At 36.7% G+C, this 25,337-nt stretch overlaps 1 protein-coding gene across 2 annotated transcripts; it reads right to left on the reverse strand.

Annotated features, from left to right (window-relative positions):
- Positions 1–1,428: 1,428 nt before the first annotated feature.
- LOC149813821 (kinetochore protein SPC25 homolog) lies at positions 1,429–25,133 on the reverse strand. 2 transcript variants are annotated; one of them, XM_089992171.1, is made up of 9 exons: positions 24,948–25,133; positions 24,776–24,841; positions 24,108–24,254; positions 23,027–23,140; positions 22,852–22,941; positions 22,602–22,724; positions 21,079–21,320; positions 20,764–20,827; positions 1,429–1,681 (listed from the first exon to the last, which is right to left on the reverse strand). In XM_089992171.1, exons 1-8 carry the CDS (start codon positions 25,090–25,092, stop codon positions 20,816–20,818), a joined length of 939 nt encoding a protein of 312 aa, XP_089848297.1. In that variant the 5' UTR covers positions 25,093–25,133; the 3' UTR covers positions 1,429–1,681; positions 20,764–20,815. The 2 variants fall into 2 exon arrangements, with proteins under 2 accessions (XP_089848297.1, XP_089848298.1); XM_089992172.1 differs by having other exon boundaries at positions 24,662–24,841.
- Positions 25,134–25,337: the final 204 nt, after the last annotated feature.

Raw genomic sequence — 25,337 nt, forward strand, 5'->3', positions numbered from 1 at the left:
AGACCACATCTTTACCTTATGTCACCTCCGAATATTAATTGGTAGATTTTTTCACCGAGGCGTTTCTTTTTCTTAGATTTCATTTTATCTTTAACAAACTTTCGGTGAGATCACCGTAAATTTGAGAGGGAGTGTTAAAAAGTTGTGGCCTTTGTGCAAGTTGTGAGCTTTTCCCATTGTAGATTGTATTGTTGTAGGCACCCTCTTTGATCTCTCTCCCCCCACCCCCCACTCCGAATATTAATTGGTAGATTTTTTCACCAAGGCGTTTCTTTTTCTTAGATTTCATTTTATCTTTAACAAACTTTCGGTGAGATCGCCATAAATTTGAGAGGGAGTGTTAAAAAGTTGTGGCCTTTGTGCATGTGAGCCCTTTGTAGATTGTATTGTTGTAGGCATCCTCTTTGATCTCTCTCCCCCCTCTCCTCAAAACGGGGGAAAGTTTCCCTCGTGTTTGATGGGATTCTAGACAACTTCCATGTTCATCTTCCTCATCAAGCCTGCCCTTCATCTCTTTGTTTTGCTGTTTCTCTCAGCAATCTTCTGAACAACCTTCACTCTGCTTCATGCATATCCAATTACATCTAGTGCAAATAGAAAACATGGCCATGTTTATGGATGTGTAAATGGTTATATTCTTCATGCATATTGGCATTCTCCATCTCCACGTTTGGATGGTAAATGCTCCTAGCAACTTTCCGTAAATCAAGTTTGTCCAACTTGCGTGGGGTTTTATGTCCTCTGGCATCGCATGTAAACTTCCTCCAAGTATAGGTTTGATAAACAATTTTTTATTCCTAGGATATGAATTTATAGCCGGATGATAGGAAACGTTTAATTCCAAAGCGTTGCACTGAAAGAAAAGCATGCTGCCTTTTCTCTCTGATTCAACTGTTGAGGATCATAAGTATAAATGCATTGTTTTATTCTAAACGTTCTATGCTGCAGTAAGCGGTAGCAATGCGATATTGCAGATTTGATTTCAATGCTTACCTTGAGGCTCTTGGAGATACCGTCATGAGAAATGATATATCTTGGAATTTAAGCATTTAATATCTGATCTCTGACATGTTTGGTATCTTGAAGGAAACAACTGGAAAGCCCCTGTTGCATCTCACTCAAATTATATGCAGTCGCAAGCAGTAGAATTGTGTGAATAATGATATTTGCTTTGAAGTCTCATGCATGATCATTCTTTTTCTAGTTGTTCATTACCATTTATCCCAAGACAAGGACCCATACACGGTTTGAATCAAAATCAATGTACTAATGTTTTAAAGGCTACAAGAAATCCACATGACATCAATGAACATGATGTATTCTTTTACATGTTCTGCCCGCCGCCCCCCACGCACACAACACACACACGTATTATGAAAATTTTCCAGACATCTCAAAGTGCAGACTGAGCAAGTTGGCATCTGTCGGGCTTGTTTGGAGCATGAGTGATGCTTCTTGGTGTGTACAATATTCAGGATTGCATTTGCCCGCACACACACAAGTTAATATTCATAATTATCATAAAATGGTTCAAATTACAAGAGCATAGAATATTGCTTCTGCCACTTGAAATGGATAATCTGTGTTATGTCTATAAACTTACACCAGCCACAATTTTGTGAATGAAGCATGATCTGCAATAAAAACCTGATCACACAGCATAGATATAACTGCCTTTTTCCTGTGCATCACATATTCTGCAAATTAGAAACTAACAAAAAAAACTAATATACATAGGTACAATGCCTTTATACTCCAAAGCCATCATTAACTGTTCTACATGGGTCCACTATCTTTTTGTGCCTTGGGGAAATGAGATTTTGTTGTTCCTTAATCCAAATATTCAACTCAAAGACATGCAACCTTATGTTCTTATGATAAGAGAAGCCCATATTAGAAGTAGATTGTGGATGATATGATTGTCGTTGCACTGGGAAAAGCAAGCAATGCCATAAGAACATATTGAGCATTTTAGTTGTAAGTAATGAACTAATTTTTTATGAATTTAGCACCCTAGCACATTGTCAAATATTTCATCAACAAAGTCTGCTGGGATGTTGCACCAAGCACCATGAAACAAGGAGAAACTTGACCTCAGTACAGGTTATCTTTTCAACCTGGGATCACACGCTCCCTTCTTGGGAATGTTAAAAGTTCACCAATTCTGCCCTAACAAATTTTAGAACATCATGGGCCTTAATTTATTATGTACCACCATCACAAAAGTATACATAACATTTGATGGTTATACATGGGACTTTGGAATTTTACTGTAATACAAAAGAGTGAAGATAAGACACCCTCATGGTTTTCAAAGTATGTTTGGCTTCTCTTTGTAAGTTATATATATATATATATATATATATATATAACTAAAATATGTTTAATGGTATGAACCAGGATTTTGATAGTTTTTTTTTTACTTTTTTTCAAAAAAAATCATTATATGGATGTGATCTAGACGCTTGGTTTTATAGAAATAGACTCTTGGATCATGCAATTACGATGTATAAGAAGAATCTTTTAAGGGTTAAAAATCAATGGCTTAAAATTTTGATAAATATTTAATCATAAAAAATCATATTTCTTGATCCGATTATGATGATCCTAGCAAATGGACCAAGTTGAATGCATCTAGAGGGTGAGATTTAAAAAAAAAACTATTGCTTGATGTGCAAGCTTGCACATTATAATGTGTCCCAGCTAAATGATGCTTCAACCAGGAGATACTACCTAAAAACTATTTTTGCAATAGGTGCATTTGATTTTCAATCGGTTTTTACTCGTTATTTGAGTGAACCAGGATCTTACGATGCCATCTTCCCAAAAAACACTCAATAACAAACATAATATTTTTTTACCTTAATCCAATTCTTTGAGTGAAAAAATGAGTAAAAATGCACTTACATGAGAAAACCACAAAATCCCTCTCTTACGCACGAATCGACCCCCAAATTGATCTCACAGCCTCTACTCGTGTAAAAGTCTATCCTTAAGAGGGCTTTTAAACCCAAAATAAAAAAGACCGTGTTTCGGATATTTTTTCATGCACTAGACATATATCATGTGATAAAGGTGTAAGATACACCCAATATGGGTATGATACATACTTGTATCGAGATACAAGTGTATATATGCAACTGTAGCAGGGAATTAAGAGAAGCGGCCAAGCTGACGACAGGTGCATAATGCAGTGTCTTCCAAGCTGCTACTAATGTAATCAAGATGAAATCAGTTAATGTTTTTTGTACAGGATTAGGACGGCAACTTGTCTTTCCTATTGCCCTATAACATGGAATGTAATGAAAGGAAATGTATCATGTAAAGAGATAAATAAAATTGGCTTTCTCAAAAAAAGTGAATGGTGATTATTTTTCCGTTGTTTTTTAAATGAGTAGGAACCAGAAGTTGGATTCATTGGAATGATCGAATTTGAAGCCATAAACAACGTTGGTATTGATTGACAAGAGACCATAATGGTCAATGGGAAGAGATTTTCTCAAACCAATAAGCATACATTAAATTTTGGTGACTAAATCAAATCTGTTGTGATTATGGACAGAGAGAATAACAGTAATCAATTTAAAGCTTAGTTGTGAAAAGTGACCCACATCTAGGTCACCTAAGTGGCTAGGGCATCTAGGTGGTAGTCACCTAAAGCCCTAGTTAGATACATTTTTGTATAATTTTATAGTAGTAAACACACACACATATATATATATATAACATCAATCAAAGCAAATACACAAGCAACGGCATAGACTCTTTACAGTATAAGATGCACACAAGGATGACTGATATTATGAAGCTCTGCTGAAATCTATCAGCTTCCAGAACATGATAATGAACTCGCACTATAAAATGGTAAACACCAAGCACAGCATATACTGATAATATCAATAGTACCTCATAGTTCTTCCTTGATATCCTTAATGGCCTTTGGACCTGGAACCCATCTTCAGATGAGTTCTGTTTAAAATATTTTGGCTTAAGAGTGCTTAACTATAAAGACTTGATCCCCCATTAACAGGAACGTAGACAGTCATCCTGGCATGGTACCAAAGGCAAGAACCAAGACAAGATCTACTCATGCAGCAACTATGAACAGAGAATAAAGTCCATGTACTTGCCCTTGCTAATGCTAATTCTTGGTGTTCATAATGACTCCCTTGTGCTGATTAATGTAACAATAATAACTCAAATTAATAGTAAGTTATGTCACACGGACTCTTCTAACAGGGCACCGCACCCGCACTCAGGCGGGAGCAACACTTGGACAGAGCTTTCTTTATGTTAGGTGAAGTCAACCACACTGAGGTTCATTTCTATCCAAAAGTAGATTCAATTAACCCTAATCAAGTCCATTTTTATCTATATTATGTATATAAATACATAAATGCACACAAATACACAGTGTGTTAACTTTAAACTGTTAAAAATTATATATATATATATATATATCCTTTCCGCATCCAAGTTTTTTTAAAGTGCAGCATCCGCACCTATACCCACACCCGCACCCACACCTATGTGACATAGATAGTAAGCATGCTCATTACAAAGTCACAAGCTAGAGAGCATAACAAATGTCATTGCTTGGTGTGAATAGACTAAAAGCCAGAGCATGGAGGAGATAAAATCCAAGTTATGTGCATGGGAACGGGAACGTCAACACATGTCATTAGGAGGCGTTTGATAGCACCGAAAGTTATGGTTTTTGTGTGGGGCCAACACCACCGAGGACTATTTATGGGTCAAGATACAAACACAAGCTCAATGTCACTAATGGGCAACATAAAATAGTCATGGGCAAAGTAAGCAACCTCAAACCCTAGAAAATATCTCAAAAAATCTAAATCAGTTTTAAAATAATTTTAATAAAACTAACTCTCTATATATCTCCTCCTGAGTTGATCATGTCGTCAACATAGAGAAGGAGAATAACAATTCATGCATCAAATTTCTTACATAGCAGTGTCAGTGATAACAAGATACAAAATCAAATTTAACCATAACAAAACTTAACCTATCATACCAGCCTTAAGAGCGTTTGTTTAAGGTCATATAGGGTTTTACGTAAAGGAAGAACCTTTCCTACTTGAATCTCATATCCTAATAGAAGATCTATATATACTTCTTCCTTTAGTTCACCATTTAAAAAAACATTTTTGGCGTCCATCTGATAAATGTGCCAAATCCTAATGGCAACAACAACTATAAAGGTTTTGATAGGAATCATCATTCTAGCTAATGGAACAAAGGTCTCATCATAGTCTATATCATATTCTTGAGAATAACCTTTGACTACTAACATATCTTTATATCGCTCAAGGAAGTCGTCATTCTTGGTTTTGACCTTATATACCCACTTCAATCCTATAAATTTATTCCCTTTAGGTAAATTCTCTATTGTTCAAGTACTAGATTTGTCTAACGCTTCAAGCTTAAAATTCATTGCATCTATCAATTTGGGATGATCTTTAGCTTGTTTGTATGTATTAGCTTCAAAGTAGGAAAAGATTTTGGCTATATGAAACAAATCTATATAGAGGTTGAGTCCCTAGTAGATCTTCTAATGGAGACAGATTCTTGAGACTCGAGGTTAAAATATTTTTCTAAAGCACTAGGCCCATTATCAATGCCTCTTCTTTTATAATTCATAATAAATGGTTCACGACTATCTGGGGCATGCTTCTCATCACTGTCATAAAATGGCACAGAATCCAAGGCACTCCAAATCACATGCCAAATATCAATCGAAATGTATTTGAATACTAACAATATACAAACTTGATATAAGTTGTATGAAAAAATGATTTCATTCACAATGAATAATGAAATACATAAAAATAAATAAATACAAAAGATCCTCACTACAATACACTAAAAAATACACAAAAAATGTCTAAGACTACCCATGACTCTTACACAAAATAGGCACACACTGTGAAAATCTCTCTAAAAAGAGATTTTGTGTATAAACACAATGCTCAAAACACGAAGTGTGCACAAAGGAGAACTCTCACAAGTGCACAAAGGCACAGATACAAATGCTCAAGAGCATGAAAAATATCAACTTCAATATATTGGGTCCCGAGAGGGGCTTTACAAAAGGATTTGTGGTAAACATAGATCTTTATTCAAAAGGCATACTTCTCATTTTTCCAAGAATACAATCATTACAAGAGAAAGTACTTTTACAAAGATTTTTAATAAAATGCAAATAAGATAACTTGGTGATGTTGGGATGACCAAGTCTTTTGTGCTAAACATATATGTCTTTATGATGGGTCACATTACAAAAATGGGTTTTAGGAATTTGAAGGGAATCCAGATAATACAAATCTCTCTTCCTAGAGCAAAGATCCATGACAAGATTTTGAAGTTCTTCATTTCTCATTCCTCATGTTTTTTTCTATATTCTTCAAAAGCCTTGGTTCGTTCACACCCCATAATATATAAAGAAAAGAGAGGAAGAGAGTGAAGAGAGGAGAGAAAAAGATCTCTCTAGCCATTGGACTAGAAATCTATGTTAGAAGGGAGCCCTTGGTCTCTGCAGAGATCTATCGCCGAGAGAGGGTGAGAGAAAAGAGAGGGAGAAAGAGATTCCAGAGAAAGTGCATCGTGGCTTGTGGTTGCGCCTCTCATTATATTAACAAGTTGAGTACAAAAACACTAGGGTACAGAAATACCCCTTAATAACATGATAATTTACATTATACATTGATTGGGTCTGGACCCGATCCAATATACAAAGCGGGTCGGGTCCAGCAAATACATAATGACCAAATAGAGCTGGACCCGACCCGCTTTGTATATTCAACAAATGCACAAATAACTCACAAACAAGTGTCTATTGGAGACACTACAAGCATGACCCTTGAAAGGGTATAAAAGGAAGAACACTTGAAAAATAAATAATACTTTATTCATGAACAAAATGCTTAAGAAGCATGGTGATTTACATTGAAGGGGTTCACCCCTATATATACAAAAAAGTGGGAGAGAGGAGAGCTCATTTTGAGCTCTCCAAAAGAGACGTTGGATTCCAACGTCTCTTAATATAGCTGTTGGACTACAGTCCAACAACATTTATTATTATAGCCGTTGGACTATAGTCCAACAGCATTTATTATAGCCGTTGGACTACAGTCCAACAGCTATTTGCACAGTCAAGTTCCAACAGGAACTAGACTGGATCAAATATCTAGTTTTTATTGAACTAGATGTTAAAAAAGAAAATAAAGAAAAATAGAAAAATAAAATAATAAAATAAAATATAATAATATTAAATAACATATATATATATATATATTACAGTTTACATTTTAACACTCCCCCTCAAACTTACGGTACAATGAGCGAAAGTTTGTCTAAGAGAAAGTGAAATCTGGGAGCAGCGAGAGGCTTGGTGAAGAAGTCTGCTAATTGATATTCTGATGTAACATATTGCAGATCAATGGTTTCATGTAAGTATTCCTCTCTGACATAGTGACAGTCCATCTCAGTGTGTTTAGTGCGCTCATGGAATGTCTGGTTGCTTGCAATGTAGATCACACTTTTGTTGTCACAACACATCTTTGAAGCTTGCGTTGCTTTAGCTCCCATATCCGCTAGCAATCGTCTGAGCCAAACAACCTCCATAGTGGTGGTTGTCATGGCTCTGTATTCAGCTTCGGTGGAGGAAAGAGAGACTTTCTGCTGCTTCTTACACCTCCACGAAATTAAGGTTTCACCTAGGAACACACAAAAACCAGTAGTTGAGTGTCTATTATTGGGATCACCTCCCCAGTCAGCATCAGTATATGCAATTAAATTTAATGAAGATGAAGCAGACAAGAAGAGTCCTCGTGAAAGGGAGGATTTTAAGTATCTAATAATACGCAAAATCGCTCCCATGTGCACGGAGGTGGGAGCATGTTGAAACTGACTGACTGTATGAACCACATGAGTTATATCTGGCCTAGTAATGGAAAGATAAGAAAGAGCTCCAACAAGCTGTCTATAAGGAGTAGGATCATCAAGAAGTTCTCCATCATCAATTTTCATTTTAACATTGACAACTTCTGGAGTGTCTATTTTCTTATCATCTGTAATTCCAGACATGGAAACGATATCAAGAGCAAATTTAGATTGAGATATCAAATACCCCCGAGGGGAATAAGCAACTTCAATGCCTAAAAAATATCTTAATAAACCTAAGTCAGTCATTTCAAAGTGAGTTTTAAGAAGAGATTTGATATTTGCAACTCCCTGTTTGTCGCCTCCGGTGATGATCATATCGTCCACATAGAGAAGAAGAATAATGATGCCTGCATCAGATTTCTTAACAAACAAAGCAGTGTCAGTTAAACAAGGTTGAAAACCAATATCAAGCATAACATGATTAAATCGGTCATACCAGGCTTTTGGAGCCTGTTTAAGACCATAAAAAGCTTTTTCTAGACGAAGAGCTTTACCCTTAGGGATACTAATACCAGGTGAGGCTTCCATGTATACTTCTTCAACGAGATTCTCATTCAGGAAAGCATTTTTGGCATCTAATTGAAAGATAGACCATGTTCTAATGGAGGCCAAGGCTATTAAAGTTCTAACAGTGGTCATACGAGCCACAGGAGCAAATGTTTCTTCATAATCGATGTCATACTCTTGGGCATATCCTTTTGCTACTAAACGAGCCTTATATCTTTCCAGGGTCCCATCACTTTTGGTTTTGACTTTGTATACCCACCTACAACCTATAGGTTTCTTACCCGGAGGAATATCTTGTATCGTCCAAGTATTGACCTTTTCTAGTGCATCCAATTCTATTTTCATGGCTTCTATCCATTCTATATGATTTTTTGCTTGAGAATAGGATGATGGTTCAACATATGAATGTATTAATGTAATGGCGGCCCTATACGTGGGTGAAAAAGATTCATAAGACACAAATTTTTTTGGAGGTTTAGAGATTCTAGACATTCTTCTAGGTGAGACTTCAGAGTATTTTTGTAATGCACATGGAAGATTTTGCTCTCTACGTCTTGAATATTGTAGACTAACATCCCTATGGATTTGTTCTTCATTATCATCATTTTCAACAACAATAGGACTTTGATCATTGTCAAGGTCACATCCAACATCACATTCATTGGATTTTGAAGTTGGATCAATTAAAAACGAGTATTCAGTGACATCCTTGGATTTTTCAAATTCAAAGAAGCTTTCTTTTTCCAAAAAAGATACATTTCTTGACACATATAATTTGTCATTTTGAAAATCGAAACACCTGTAGCCTTTTTTATTATCAGCATATCCTAAAAAGGCACATGGGATTGCACGAGGAGAGAGTTTGTCATTTCTGTTGGTGAAAACAAAACATTTGCATCCAAAGACTCTTAATCTAGAATAATCTGGAGTTAAGTTAACAAGCTTTTCTATTGGAGTGGTATTCTTTAATGAGGAAGATGGCATCCTATTAATGAGGTAGGTGGCAGTTAGGACCGCTTCAGCCCAAAAACTTTTTGGAAGTTGATTTGCAATTAGCAATGTCCTAGTAGTTTCCATAATGTGCCGATGTTTGCGTTCGGCTAGGCCATTCTGTTGTGGAGTGTGTGGACATGATCTTTGATGTGTAATACCATGTAAATTGAGATAGTCTTTGAATTCGTTGGACATAAATTCTCTCCCTGAATCAGTGCGAAAAATAGAAATATCATTTTGAAACTTATTTTTAACCATTTTATGAAATATTTGGAAGTTAGCAAAGACATCAGATTTATGTTTAAGAAAATAAATCCAAGTATGTCTAGAAAAGTCATCAACAAAAATGACATAATATGTATAACCACCTTTGGAAATAACTGGTGCGGGGCCCCAAACATCCGAATGTATTAACTCAAGTGGTCGTGAGGAAACAAAAGTTCTACTAAGAAATGGTAACCTTTTCATTTTGCCAAGAATGCAGTCTTTACAAGAAAAATTTTCAGAATTACAAAATTTTTCCAAACTTGGAAAATATTGAATTTTAGACATATGAGGATAGCCAAGCCTTTTGTGTCATAAATCCAATTCTAATTTCTGAATATTATAACAAAATGCATTCTTGGGTAATTCCAAAAAGTTCATGTAATAAAGTCCTCCTTCTCTATGGCCTTCCCCAATCAGCTTCCCTGATTGGCGATCCTGTACCCAACAACCATGAGAAGAGAAGGAGATATTACATCCATAATCAGATATTTGCGAGATAGATAAGAGATTCAAATTAAGTTTAGGGATATATCTAACTTATGGGATAAAAAATCTTTTGGATTTTTGAAGATTTTCAAAACATCATATTCCTTTTACTTCGAGAGATGTGCCATCAGCTGTAAAAACCTTTGACACACTTGAGTTATTTTTAAGACATTCGGATAGACTATTAACATTTTGGGTCATATGAAAAGAAGCACCAGAATCTAAAAGCCAAGGAAAGTTACCTGGACCGGAGAAAGATGCAATTGCCGCTCCAGTTGAGGCTTCGGTTGAGGAGGATACCCTTTTGAGAAGAGGTTGAAGGATTTCCATCAGTTGAGCCATAGACACAGGTGCATCTTGATCTTTTGACTCAGATTCAACAGATGCAACTGTTTTTTCTTCTCTTCTTTTTAACTTTGGACATTGAGGCCTATAGTGCCCCGGTTCATGACAATGATAACAAATAACTTTTCTTTTATCAAAGTCGCCGTTTTGCCTTCCAAAATGAGGTGGCTTGTAAGTACGAGTATGATTCCCCGGTCTAGATACAGCTAAAACGGAGTCATCATCAACTTTTGGAGTACTTTTTCTAAGTCTATTTTCCTCCATAGTGAGCTCTTCTATAGTATCAACAATAGAAGGAATTTTTCCACGATGTAAAAGGGCCGATTTGGTGGATTCAAACTCCGGCCTTAGACTATTCACAAATTGATAGAAATGTTCCATATCGAGTTGCTTTTGGCGAAACTCGATGTCTTCGGCACAATGTCATTTGGGCTCAAGAAGAGCCAACTCTTCCCAAAGTTCGGACAACTCATTATAATATTCTCGAATAGTTTTATCTTTTTGAGTCATTGTCTGAACTTTATCTTGTAAATTGCATACATGTGCAATATCTTTAAGGGAATACATGTTTTTGAGGTATTCCCAAGCCTTATCGGCATGCTCAAACTTAGCTAGACTAGAGCATTTTTTAATGTCTATGCTATTGATGAGCCATGACATAATTTTTGCATGCCCTATCCTCCATTCTTTCCATTTCTTTTCATAAGTGGCTAACGCCTTACTCTTCTCTTCTTCCGTTAGAGGAACCTCTTTATCACCCTCTTTCTTGGTAAGAGATAGTTTAGGTTCCAAATCGGAACCATCCACTATACCCCCATAAACCTTTTCCCCAAAGGTGGTGCTTCATAATCGAAGCCCACATTACATAGTTAGTATCATTTAGCTTCATAGGAATGATGGTGATCTTATCATTGTCATCCATCTTTTACAAGGGTAAGAGAGAAATAAATAGGAGGAGAGAGAGAGAAAAATAAAAAGAAAAGAAAAAGAGTAGACAAAAGAATAAGAGAGGATACAAAACCAAAAAATTTTTAGCACAAGTTCGCCTTTCTTCAAACAAATCTTCTTGAGCCAAGAACAAGGTGATGAAACACCTTTTGTAAATGTGGCACGGAAATCGAGGCGGAAGCACTTCAAGATCTAAGGATTTCGTAGCTTTGATACCATGTAATGAAATGATGGTCTTCAACAAATGCACAAATAACTCACAAACAAGTGTCTATTGGAGACACTACAAGCATGACCCTTGGAAAGGTATAAAAGGAAGAACACTTGAAAAATAAATAATACTTTATTCATGAACAAAATGCTTAAGAAGCATGGTGATTTACATTGAAGGGGTTCGCCCCTATATATACAAAAAAGTGGGAGAGAGGAGAGCTCATTTTGAGCTCTCCAAAAGAGACGTTGGATTCCAACGTCTCTTAATATAGTTGTTGGACTACAGTCCAACAACATTTATTATTATAGCTGTTGGACTATAGTCCAACAACATTTATTATAGCTGTTGGACTACAGTCCAACAGCTATTTGCACAGTCAAGTTCCAACAGGAACTAGACTGGATCAAATATCTAGTTTTTATTGAACTAGATGTTAAAAAAGAAAATAAAGAAAAATAGAAAAATAAAATAATAAAATAAAATATAATAATATTAAATAATATATATATATATATTACAGTTTACATTTTAACACCTGAATCATGCACAACTTGCCCTTCAGAAACCAAAATCTGTCCTTAGTCAACCCTTTAGTAAGAATGTCAGCAACTTGTTCTTCAGTTGACACATACATGGGCTCAATCTCTTTATCTTCAACCTTCTTCCTAATAAAGTGTTGATCTATTTCAATATGCTTTGCTCGACTATGGTGGATGGGATTGAAGGACATGTTGATGGCACTTTGATTGTCACACAGTAGCAGTGACTGAGCAATTGGTTCTCTCATTTCTGTCAGGAGATGTCTTATCCATGTAGCCTCAGTCGTAGCAGCAGTCATCGATCTGTATTCAGCCTCAGTACTTGACCTAGCAACCGCCTTTTGCTTTCTACTGCTCCAGGATACCAAGTTTGGTCCAATGAAACTGCAATAACCGGATACTGATCGTCGTTCATCTGGATCACCTGCCCAATCAGCATCAGCATAAATGACAATCTCAAGCCTCCCGCCTGGATCTAATTCTCTTTTCTTGTACACCAGCCCATCACCAACTGTACCATTCAGGTAACGAAGTATGCGTTTGACTGCCTCCATATGTGACATATGAGGTTCAAGCATAAACTGAGATACCTGATTAACCGAGTATACTATATCATGCCTAGTGAAAGTTAGGTATTGCAACATGCCAACTAAGCTGCGATACTTAGTGGGATCTCCATATATATATCTCCTTCCTTTGAACTCAGTTTCTGATGGATGACACTTGGAGTTGTTAACGGCTTACAATCTGTCATGCTCGCTCTGCTGAGAATGTCCAACGTGTATTTGTGTTGAGTAAGAGTGAGTGAATCACCTCTTTTATCAACTTCTACCCCAAGAAATATTACAGCTCTCCCAAATCTTTCATCTTGAATCTCTGATTTAACAACCTCTTCACCCGCTCAATGTGACTTTTACAGTTCCCTGTGATGATGATGTCATCTACATATATCAATAGAAGAGTAGTGACACCTTGTTCATTGTGAATAAATAATGAGTGATCTAGAAGGGACCGAGAGAAGCCATGCTTTTGTATTTCTAGAGAAAAGTTGCCGAACCAGGAACGAGAAGCTTGTTTCAAACCATAGAGTGCTCTCTTTAACTTACATACATATTTTTTGGCGTCTCGTTCTGCATATCCAGCGGGTTGTTCCATGTAGACCTCCTCTTTTAAATCCCCGTGCAGAAATGCATTCTTTACATCCAGCTGGCTCAATGTCCATCCATGCTCAATGGCTAGACTCAACACAATGCGAATGGTCCCCATTTTAACTACAGGACTAAAAGTTTCATCGAAGTCTTGTCCTTCTTCTTGTGTGAATCCTTTGGCTACAAGTCTAGCCTTGTACCTTTCGATGCTCTCATCTGGCTTATACTTTATCTTGTACACCTATTTTGACACAACAACATTTCTGTTTAGTGGTCTAGGCACAATCTCCCATGTCCCATATTCATGTAAGGCTTCCATTTCTTCATTCATTGCTTCTACCCATCTTCTAGAGCTCGCAGCTTGATAGAACATGAAGGGCTCATCCTCTTTACTTATGAATGTCAAGAACAACTGAAAATCCAATGAAATTTTTTTATAACTTACCCATCTATCAAGCGGATGTCGAATCCGTGAGGATCGTCTGATATCTGTCATCTGTGAAGCTGGATCAGATGGTTCTGTACTTGTACAAGAAATGGATGAGGGCTCTTTCTCTCGCCGGGTGTACACAACACCCTTATACCTTGTTGGCTCAAAGTCATGTGAAACAGTCTCTTCCATTTGAGTTTCATTGGTTGATGTCTCATGTGTCTCCTTCTGACTGCAATTTGCTGGACAGTCTATTTTACTATTGGAAAAGAGTTCTGAACTTAACCATGGGTAGTATATCTCAACGTTGGGACTTGAGTTATCAGCATGAAGAGTTGATCTAGCATTCTGATCATCAAAATTCATTTCATCGAAAACTACATTCCTTGATATTTTGACACGCTTACTCAGGGGATCATAACACCTGTACCCTTTGTAGTCTTCTACATATCCTATAAACCTGCATTTTAAGGCTTTATCTTGGAACTTGTGCCTTAGTGAGCTGTCAATGTGAACATAGCAAACAGACCCAAACACTCGTAATTCATGATAATCAGGTTGAGTGCCGAATAGAGAAAAATATAGTGACTTATTCTCTAAGATACTCATGGGCAGCCGGTTTATCACATGGACTGTAGAATGAAAAGCCTCAGTCCATAATGATACAGGGAGATTGCTCCCGTACATCATGCTCATTGCAGTCTCAACAATATGTCGATGCTTCCTCTCAGCAATCTCATTTTGTTGAGGTGTATGCGGGCAAGACACTCTTCTTTTTATCCCATTATGTTGAAGGAAACTAACAAAGTCACTCGAGGAGAATTCACCTCCTCCATCACACTGGAAATTGAGAATGTTGGTAGAGAAATGATTTTGAACAAAGGAATGAAATCTCTGGAACAATCCAAAGACTTCTGATTTATGCTTCATAAAAAATATCCAAGTATAGCGCGAGTAACTATCAATGAATATAAGATAGTATTTGCTGCCAGAAAGAGAAGTAATTGGGGCAGGACCCCAGACATCCGAACAAATGACCTCAAATGGCCTTGAAGCTCTTTTATTAATGGAAGCGAATGGTAAAATATGACTCTTACATAAATGACAACTAGAACACTTTGTATCAACGACCTCTGATATTCAGACTGGACTTAGGAATGAGATTATTCAAGACAAGTTTTTCAATAAAATGACGACCACAATGGCCAAGACGACTATGCCAAAGTCTTGGCTTATTACATTTAGAAACAGTGAATATAAAATCAGAATAAAAAAATTGACGTTGGTGAGGCTTCGAGGGTGAATAATCAGAATGAATGGAAGAAGGATCTTCTTGAAAGATGTACATGTTGCCCCATCGTTTTCCTTCAGCGAATGTCTTCCTCGTGCAAAGATCCTTGACATAAACAAAAGAGGGAGTAAATTCAACTGAAGCATTAACATCATCAACGGGTTTTGAGACAGAAACAATGTTCTTTTGAATATTAGGTGCATGAATGACACTTGGAAGTTTAAGAGAGGACTTTGACATGATAATGACATTTCCAGTATGTGAGATTGAGTGATGAGATCCATCTCTCGTGATTATGCTATTTTTACCAACATAAGGTGTAAGAGTCAAGAGTTTACCTGCATCACCCGTGACATGAGTAGCTGCTCCGAAGTCAACATACCAAATGCCTTTGTCATTTTGCTTCATATTCAATCCTGCCAAGGCTGCTAACAGCAAGTCCTTTACTTCTCCATCCTTCTTAGCCTCTGCTTGTAGAGCTTTTCCTTTGTTTTGAGGATTAAACCAACAATTTGCTTTAATGTGCCCTTTCTTGTTGCATAGAAAACATGTGGGGATGGGTCTCTGTCCTTGTATATTGGGTGTTGGAAGTATACCACGACCACCGTAGGTATTTCTCCCTCGACTTCCCTTTCCTCGAAAAGAACTTCCTCGTCCTTGACCATAACTCATTCCTGTAGCTAGAACATCTTGAGATCCTGAATGTCCATGAGAATCTTCAGAAGGTCCTTTCAGAGTCATTTCATATTGCAATAATTTCGTACGAAGGTCTTCAAACTTTGGAAGTCCTGATAAACATAGTAATGTTGTCGTCATATCATGATATTTTGGCCCCAATCCACTCAAGGTTTGTTGCACCTTATCTTTTTCACCGACAAGACACCCAACAATAGCCAGCTGGTCTGTGATGCCTTTCATTTTGTTTAGATATTCCATAATAGACATGGAATCTTTCCTCAGCATTTGAAACTCTCGCTTAAGAAACATAATTCTTGCCTCAGAAATTTGTGAATATGTTTGAACTAGCTTATCCCACAGCTCCTTGGCCGAACAACAAGGACCTCCTGTGAGAGAGTTGAAGTGATGTATGCCACTAGCGATTGATCCCTCTTCATCCAGGCAACATATTCTGGATTCTTGCGAAGCACAATAGACTGTTCTCCTTTATCGTCCACTTTTTCCTGTGAAATGAATTCTAGAGGCGGAGGAATCGATCCATCCAGATGACCAGAGAGGTCTTGACTCTTTATAAATGGGATGATCTGCCTTTTCCAGGTTAAGAAATTTGAGTTATTCAGTTTTTCAGAGACTAGTTGACCGAGAAAGCTTGAGGACAAGCATGACTGCGCATGAGTGAAGTTCATTTGAGAGAAAACCTGAACTGGCACTTAGGTATGAGAGACAAAATAGAGGGCTCGACTAATCAGCTCCACATGTTTGGTCAAAAAACACGTGACTGGACTCGACTAACAGGGCAGTACACGTGATAGTCTCGGCTAACAGAAAAAAGCAAAGAGAACCAGTTCACGTGTTGAATCAACTTCACGTGATAGTGCACAGCAGACAGGAAGACAAAAAACAGCAGAGACGAATGTATTAAATCAGCAAAAGAAGGATTCAGAACCTAGGAAGCAGGTAAAGAGAACCAGTTCACGTGTTGAATCAACTTCACGTGATAGTGCACAGCAGACAGGAAGACAAAAATAGCACAGACGAATGTATTAAATCAGCAAAAGAGAAGTGTATGGAATCAGCAGAAAATAGATTCAAAAAAGAAAACCCATGAAACAACAGAGAATTTGTCACTGTGACCCACGATGAAACAGAAAATACGAAACAACAAAGAATATATCACCGTGAAACAGAAAATGTCTTCAGAACCCACGGAACAGCAGAGAATCTGTCACTGTGACCCACGATGAAACAGAAAATACGAAACAGCAAAGAATATATCACCGTGAAACAGAAAATGTCTTCAGAACCCACGGAACAGCAGGGAATCTGTCACCGTGATCTAGCTTCTCACACCCAGACTTGGTTAGTTCCACGCGCCTGTCGACTTTCACGATGATGGGATGAAAACGAGGTAGTTCTTCACTCCTAGACGTCACGCTGCTCTGATACCATGTTAGAAGGGAGCCCTTGGTCTCTGCAGAGATCTATCGTCAAGAGAGGGAGAGAGAAAAGAGAGGGAGAGAGAGATTCTAGAGAAAGTGCATCGTGGCCTGTGGCTGCGCCTCTCATTATATTAATAAGTTGAGTACAAAAACACTAGGGTACAGAAATACCCCTTAATGACATGATAATTTACATTATACATTGATTGGGTCTGGACCCGATCCAATATACAAAGCGGGTCGGGTCCAGCAAATACAGAATGACGATTTCTTTTCAATCTAGTTGTTGGGCTTAGTTCCCAACACAAATCTAGTTGTTGGGTTGAGTTCTCAACAACTAGTGTAAAGTCAACTTTAGTTTTATAATAAATATATTATATATATACAAAAATGATAGAGTAATCTTAACACCCCTCCTCAAACTTATGATGACTCACCGTGAGTTTGCAATTATAAAGAAAGAATCCATTAAATAAAATGTCTTCATTGACTTCATCAAGTTCTTTCATTTATTGCTTCCTTAGAGGATGCTCTTAATCTTCAATCATATGCTTTATTATACAAAGGATCTTTAGGATCTTCAATATCATCAATATTTGAGAACCTGTAAATAGGGCTAACAAAAGATCTCAACTATACACATCATAAAACATAAAAGATTTCAAAAATAAACTATATCAATTATACATTATGGAGAGAGAATGGCCAAATAGAAAAAAATAAAACAATTTTAACATTTTCAAAAAACAAAAAATCATTAATTAAAAAAAAACATTAGTTTTTCAAATACAATAGTCATAGAGAAATACTGACCTCAATAGATAACTTTAAGAAAACATAGTTTTTAATTCACAAGAGAACATAATTACATATTATCAAAAGGAAAGATGCATGCATAAAATATCTCAAAGAATACTAATGCATAAAAGGCATGCGACATGGATTTTTTAAACACCAATAAGTAACTCACAAAGGAGAGTAAATTTCTCATAGATAGATTTTCTTTTAAGAACGAAACATTTTTACACAGCGAAAAATATAATGATTCAAATCATTCAATAATGATCAAGACATGGCAATTATGATAAACATTTATCAACTATTTCATTTTTAGAAGCGATATTTAAACATACAACTAATGCATATATGAATGAGGTGAACTATGGAATAGTTTAGAATCAATCAAAAAGTCACTTATGGACCAATTTCAAGAAATCCTATCCTTTCAAGAGATAACAACTTACAAAAATATGAAGAGGTTTAAAATCCCATAAATATTAAGAAATGTTTAGACTAAGAAACTTCACAATGGAGATACACACCATTAACTCACAAAGAGTCGAAGTAAAATATAAGAGATCTTTCATTAACACATGCTTAGAGAAGCATTAATTAAATTTATGCAAAACATGCAAGACAATCAATCATGGATCAAATTTAAAATATCCTTAATCATGCAACTAAAGCATATTCAATGCAAAACGCAGGAAAATATACATGGATCATGGATCAAATTGTAGTTTCGCAATTGCATTGAGCAGGTTATCAGTTGCAAGGTTTTTTCTTATCTGTTATTTTTTTTATATACATGATTTTATTTTTTGTATATTGTTTATTGAACTTTATTCACATTGTTAGTTGTATGGTTTGGTTATTCAATTGCTCATTTATTTTTAATTTTATTGAGTACGTTATCAGTTGCATAATGGTTTGTCTATTTAATTATTCATTTCTTATTTGTCTATTGCTTGTATTATTTCTATTGTTGTTAATATTTTTGTATATTGTTCATTCACATTGTTAGTTGTATAGTTTGTTTATTCAATTGTTAATTCATTCTTAATTTGTTTGAGCAAGTTATAATATAATTGCTTACATGTTATTATTTGTCTATTGCTTATTGTTGATTGATTTTATGTTTTATACATGTTTCTTATTAATTTTAGTAGTTTCTTTGCATAGTTTGTATGTTTTTTTCAAATTTTTTATTTGGGGTACCGCCTAGGCTCCACCTAAGCCTTTTTAGGGGCTCACCACCTAGGCTCCGCCTAGCGCCTATGACAACTAAGGTCAAGATACAAACACAAGCATAATGTCACTAATGGGCAACACAAAAACATAAAAAATACGTATTTGTATTTTAAAGAGAGCCTTGAAACAAGAATGCGACAAGAAGGGGACTACTCCCCTTTATATAGAGAAGAGAGGTCATGTAGAGCCCTTGGGAACCACCCCAACACAGCTATAATGGCTAAGGACCATTATGTCCTTGGTTAGAAATAAAAAGATTTAAGAAAAAAAGTAAAAAGTAAAAATACTAAAGTATCCCTAATGGGCACAACCTGTTACACAAAGTGAAATGATAACGGTACCCCTAATGGGTATTATATGCATATACAACCATATTATACACCTATATATGTACAATTAAAGGGAAGAAAAACCTCTTCACATTTTGCATTGACAGGAGGTTTTTCTTACATTTTTTGAGGACACAGATAAAGTTATATATGGAGATAATTTTATCCCCACAATCAAAACACCCCCTTAAGAAGGGATCCGGTTTAACCAACATGTCAACCGTGATGTCAAAAATTTCATCCATGCTAAACCACAACCCAAAACAACTTCATACACATAATGCATGCTTTGAATATATATATATATATATATAGTCACCTATATCGTTCAAGGTATTCTCTCGGTGAGGGTATTTCTCGGAGAGATTTTCAAAAGTTGGAAAATCTCGAGAGTTTTTAAAATATAAAAATATGAAAAATAATAAAAAATATAAGAAAATAATAGGTATTCTTAAAAAAATATAAGGAAATAACTTTGAAAAGCTTTCAAAATGCAAAAGGAAACAAAAAATCAAAAAATGGCTTAAAATATATAAATTAAGATTTTTTTTAAATATCACTTAATATCATGATATTTTGAAAATATCAACAATATTGGTGATATATATAAGCCATGATATTTATTATCTATGGTGGTACTAATTCGCATCACTAAACACCATATATAACCTTTCAATGCATATGTTTTGACATAGTCATTAACTTTTCCAATAGGTCTAATCATATCAAACAATTTGCATGATTCATTTAATGCAACAGACTAAAACAAACATAAAATTTCTATGGCTGAAAATTTTTCCCAAATCAACATAAGAAACTCAACCTTAAACATATGGAAATAGTAAAGAGGCTATGTTGAACCTATCCCAAAAGTGCATGCCAGTCTTCACTAATTGAATCTATGCAAACCAAGGTTGTAGCGTGATAATTTATTCCAATTTAGTATCATAACAGATATAATCTGTGTGTATTTAGAGTCCAAGACCTTTGGTGGACATTACCATTTCGCTATATGCTTTCAAACGATCATCCAAAGGATATGGAAGATAACTTCTATAATTCCTCTGAGCAATATTCATCTTTAGGCATGAAGACATCAATTAAATGCAAAACATATAACAAGTAACAAACAAAACTTGATTGATTAGTATACCTGTAAATATTGATATGAGGTGATACTATGCCATCCAGAAGCTCAACTGTAGTTAACTTTTTCCCTGCATGACCATTCAGACTTGTCAAAAGTGCTAAAGTTTGATTCATGAAGGGAAGCACAGTTCATCTATTAGAAAACCAAAAAACCAGGAGAGTGAAAATCAAGCACTAACATAAATAATAGAGCTAATAGGTTCTGCTTAGTCAAGCATGTGAACAATGTATATGACCCACAAACTACAGATAAACACTAAAAATCTATCATACAGTTTAATGATCTCTTCTTGCAAAACAAAATCTAGAGATGATATACCCGGAGGCGGGAGGACCGACGAACAGCCAAATCTGATCTGGACAATGGAGTTGCTTGATTTGAAGCTAATTGGTGATTTTTATTGTCGACTGGACTATTTAGTCCTGATCTGGAAGATGACTGATGCTCTGATTGATGAGGGAGAGAGCCGTTGCTGCTCTCCATAGAAAAGGAGGAAGCAGGAGCCAAGCTAGTAACTGAAGCAGATTCTTCATGAGCAGAGCAAGGTTCAGATAGATCTCCTGGGAAATAAACAACACAAAACAATGAGAGGGAGAGAACATAAATGGAAAATCATGGAAAACCCCATGCATTGTTATTTCTCAGTATCTCCAACATATTTATCGAAACTTAAATTTGCAACAGATATGATGAACAAATCAGGAACACAAATAACATGCTTTTCTCTTGAGGATACATGGGAATTATCACAGCGCTTCTCAATATAACAATTTCAACAATGTTTGTCACGCAATGAGCAGTAATCAAGACCAAGACCATATCTATTCAACTCCTTAGCCTTTTCTATTGTATGAGACAAGTTTTGTAAAATGTGTCAATGTGTTTGAGTACTTGACACGAGCATATGAGACCAAAAAAAAAAATCCTTTGCTGGCAATCTATGTCACAGGGACTCTCCAACTAGGTGCCGCACCGCGTCGCACCCGATGTGGCCAACCTGACCCTGGGTGCAGTCAACACACCCAGGGTCATTTCTGTCCAACTTTTGGACTTTATATATATATATATATATAATTTTTTATATTTTTGCCACACCCCCGCACCCAAGTTTTTTGAAAGTGCCGCACCCCCCGCACCCGCACCCATGTGACATAGCTGGCAATAGTCCAGTCCTTATTAAGCAATGCGGCTAATGAAAAAATGCCAACTTTCACATGCTTAGTTCAGGATGGTGCAAAGACATTCAGAGACTTATTGTGACATTCAAAATGCTATTAGCATGACTTACCTGTATACTAGGAGCAGGTCAGTCAAAACATATCTTCTGAAGATTCTAGCTTCAGATTGAATCTTACAAGTGTTCTAAGACTAAAAGATAAGATGGATCATGGATCATTTTTTTAGTATAGAACGCAAAGCCAGACATAACTGTAATGCAATGAAGCAGCTCTTTAGCCTCAATTCCCAGAAAATGTTGGACACTTAATTGCAGCCCCATAGCATGCTCCATGTTCAGGTTCCTCAAGGTATGATCCACGTTATAGTCAATACACAAAAGTCATGGTTACTTTCAAGGATATAAAATATTGACAAGCCTTTATACTAGAGTTGCTTCAAATTTTGAGAAAGAAAATTAGAAGCATAGATCCTGATCCATATAATTGCATAGAGAGCTACATTTCATTTCACAGCTCAAAGCCTTGAACTGCCATAATATATTCTTTGGTATTTACTGAGCATGTCACGATCAGTTAAATTAAAGAAAAATGTATGCATAAGTTGATTTAAAAGCTGTCATGAAATAACACGAAAAGCATGATACAAAATCTAATAAACCATACTTGCTAATGAAGCTGCCTGGAACTTCTCCCTCATTAACCTCACAAATGTGAAAAGACCATTAGTTTGGTTAAGCTCATGAATCAACTTCTTGGTGTCTTCCAGACAAGGATCAGAATCCAATACTGTTAAATATAAATAGCAAATACAAAATGAATGGATGAAATAAAATATATATACATATTATCAAATAATGGGAGACAATGACCCCATTTGAAGACAGCAAGCATGCACCGACGTGTTACCACTTACATGTGTAGAAGTCCTGGCTGTATTTGATAGTAAATGAAAACTCCTTATCCGGAGCCTTTGGATCGATGTTGTTGAATATGAACTTGATCCCTTGAGAATCACATGAAAACAAAGTATCTTCAAATCTATGGACCATACAGCTAAAGAAACACCATAAAAGAAACTTTTTTATTACCATGGTGAGCTTCAATTCTAATACCAAGGACCCTTTTGTACCATGAAATGACCTCCTCTTGCCCTTTCCTATAATTGTGATCCTCATTATTCTTTTCTTCTAATGCTGTCAAGGCTTTTGGCAGAGAAAATACAAAAAAAACAATCAGCTGTGCACAAAAATTCATTCAATGAGCCCCTCATAGTATTAACTAAAGTATCCACGTGCATGGCATCCTATGTACACTGGATGGTCAATGCAAACAGAAAGCTCAACCAAAAACGCATGACTACTATGTGCAGGATACACAAACAAACATGTATACATGCATGAATCTGTGAGTGCCTGTCTGAAGGGGTGTCAATGGGTCGGATTTGACCCAGATCAGACCCGTACCAAACCCTATACGGTCAAGGTCAGGTGATAAACAAGGAGGTCCGATTAGAATCCGGGTCTGATTCAAAGGGCCCCATTAAAATACGAAGCTGGGTATGGTTTGTGAAATTTCATATCAGACCCGGGCCCGACCTGAGTTCCTACTAAGATCCCTATTTTTCAATGTAAGAAAAATAAAAATATTATTTTACAGGGTATGGTCCAGGTCTGGTTCATGTAATCCTTATAGGCTCTGGGTATGGTTTCTCCTATGATGGGTTCAATTGGACCCGAGTCCGGACCTGGTACTAGCATCTCAAACCAGATCTGGGTTTGGTCCCACCGGGGTCCGAACCAAACCCGACAAGTTGACACCCCTACCAGTGTGTATGCGCATTAGAATTTACTCTTGCACTAATTGCATCCAAGTCCAACACATGCGTTAATGAAACAAATAGATGCTTGTGCATGACTGGAATGGGGATCACGACTAATTGTCGATATACTATTGGGATTCGTTAATGTGTTGCAATATTACCCACAAGCAAATGTAGATGCTTTCACAACCCACATTAGAAAGTGCGGCCCTTCCCATGGGGAAATGCAGACTCTGATCCAATTACCAATTAGTGGAAGTGCAGAGAAGTGGGGTTCAGGGACCAAGATGTTTAACATACTCAAGCAGAAAGATTTATACGACTCAACGATGTGAAAGTCTTGGCAATACCGTCAAATTGTTGCGACAATATCGCCTCGAACTCTTTTTTCTTCGCCTTCTGATCCTCCACAACATTTTCGAGCTCCTGACACCGAGCCTTTGTAGCAGAAAGGGATTTCGAGATGCGCCTCGACTTCTCAATATTGGCATTGTTGTCTAGCAAGAAAAGGTTGGAACAGTATAGTACCCAGATTAGAAATTAAACCATGAAAATGCCCAACTTTTTGTTGCAGAAAACCCTTTTGGGGTAATCAAAGACTTTCAAAACTTCAAAAACATCTGATTAGGAACTTGCGAACCCTAACCGCCGACCCGTCAACTTAAAAATGCTAGAGAAAGATTCCTTTTTTTTTGCAATAAAACTTTCCAATTAGTAGATCGCTAAATTTTTTTACAATAACAATTTGAACACAAAGAGGATAAACCGGATCCTAATCCAAACACGAGGAGGAGGAAATTTTTACATCGTAAGTTACCAAGACGACTCACTAGTTCAAAACAAACTGCAAAAGGAACCATGCGTTTCTAAACCGGAGAAAGAGTGAGATTCAGGAAAAACTCACAAGTTTTTCTTGCAAACTCGGAAAAAAAGAGAGACAATAACATAAAAATTGAACCAAATCCCTTCGTCCAAAAATCATCGGGAGATGCTCATCTTTTAGCGATAATCACAATACCAGCGACGGATTCCGCCAAGTCTTCCTCCAATTGTCTCAAGCACTCTTTGAGTTTCCCTGATTCAACTGCAAACCGCACCATTTAAACCGAATATCAGATCAAGTATAAGGAAAAAAGGCGGGGGGGAAGAGAAAAACCCTAGATTTGGGGGAACGAAGGAAAAGGGCGTGCCTTGTCTTTGAACGGTGATCTCGGCAGTCCGCTTGATGGAATCCAAGGAACGAGAAAGGAGGCTGTTGGCGGCATTGATCTTCTGCTCGTGGGATCGGATCTGCCTCAGGCAACTCAATCGCATGTCCGTCATCCTTCTCTGCATTTTTCTCGGTTTTTCTGGAGGAAGCCTCTGGGGGAAAAGGGAGAGAGAGAGAGAGAGAGAGTTGAGTTTCCCGCGCCTGTTTAAAGCGTACGTGTTGACTTAAAAAGGGTATGCTTCGAAGAAAAGAACCCTATCCAGAAAACTTGGATAAATTAGGATATTGTGACTGTGATATCCCAACATATTATTGATTTTAGGATGAATGGATGCATCCCGAGCACCGCTCAAAAGAAGCCAGGGTAGTC

Source organism: Nuphar pumila, chromosome 16 (assembly GCF_984573655.1).
Source record: "Nuphar pumila chromosome 16, dmNupPumi1.hap1.1, whole genome shotgun sequence".
Taxonomy (NCBI): Eukaryota; Viridiplantae; Streptophyta; class Magnoliopsida; order Nymphaeales; family Nymphaeaceae; genus Nuphar; species Nuphar pumila.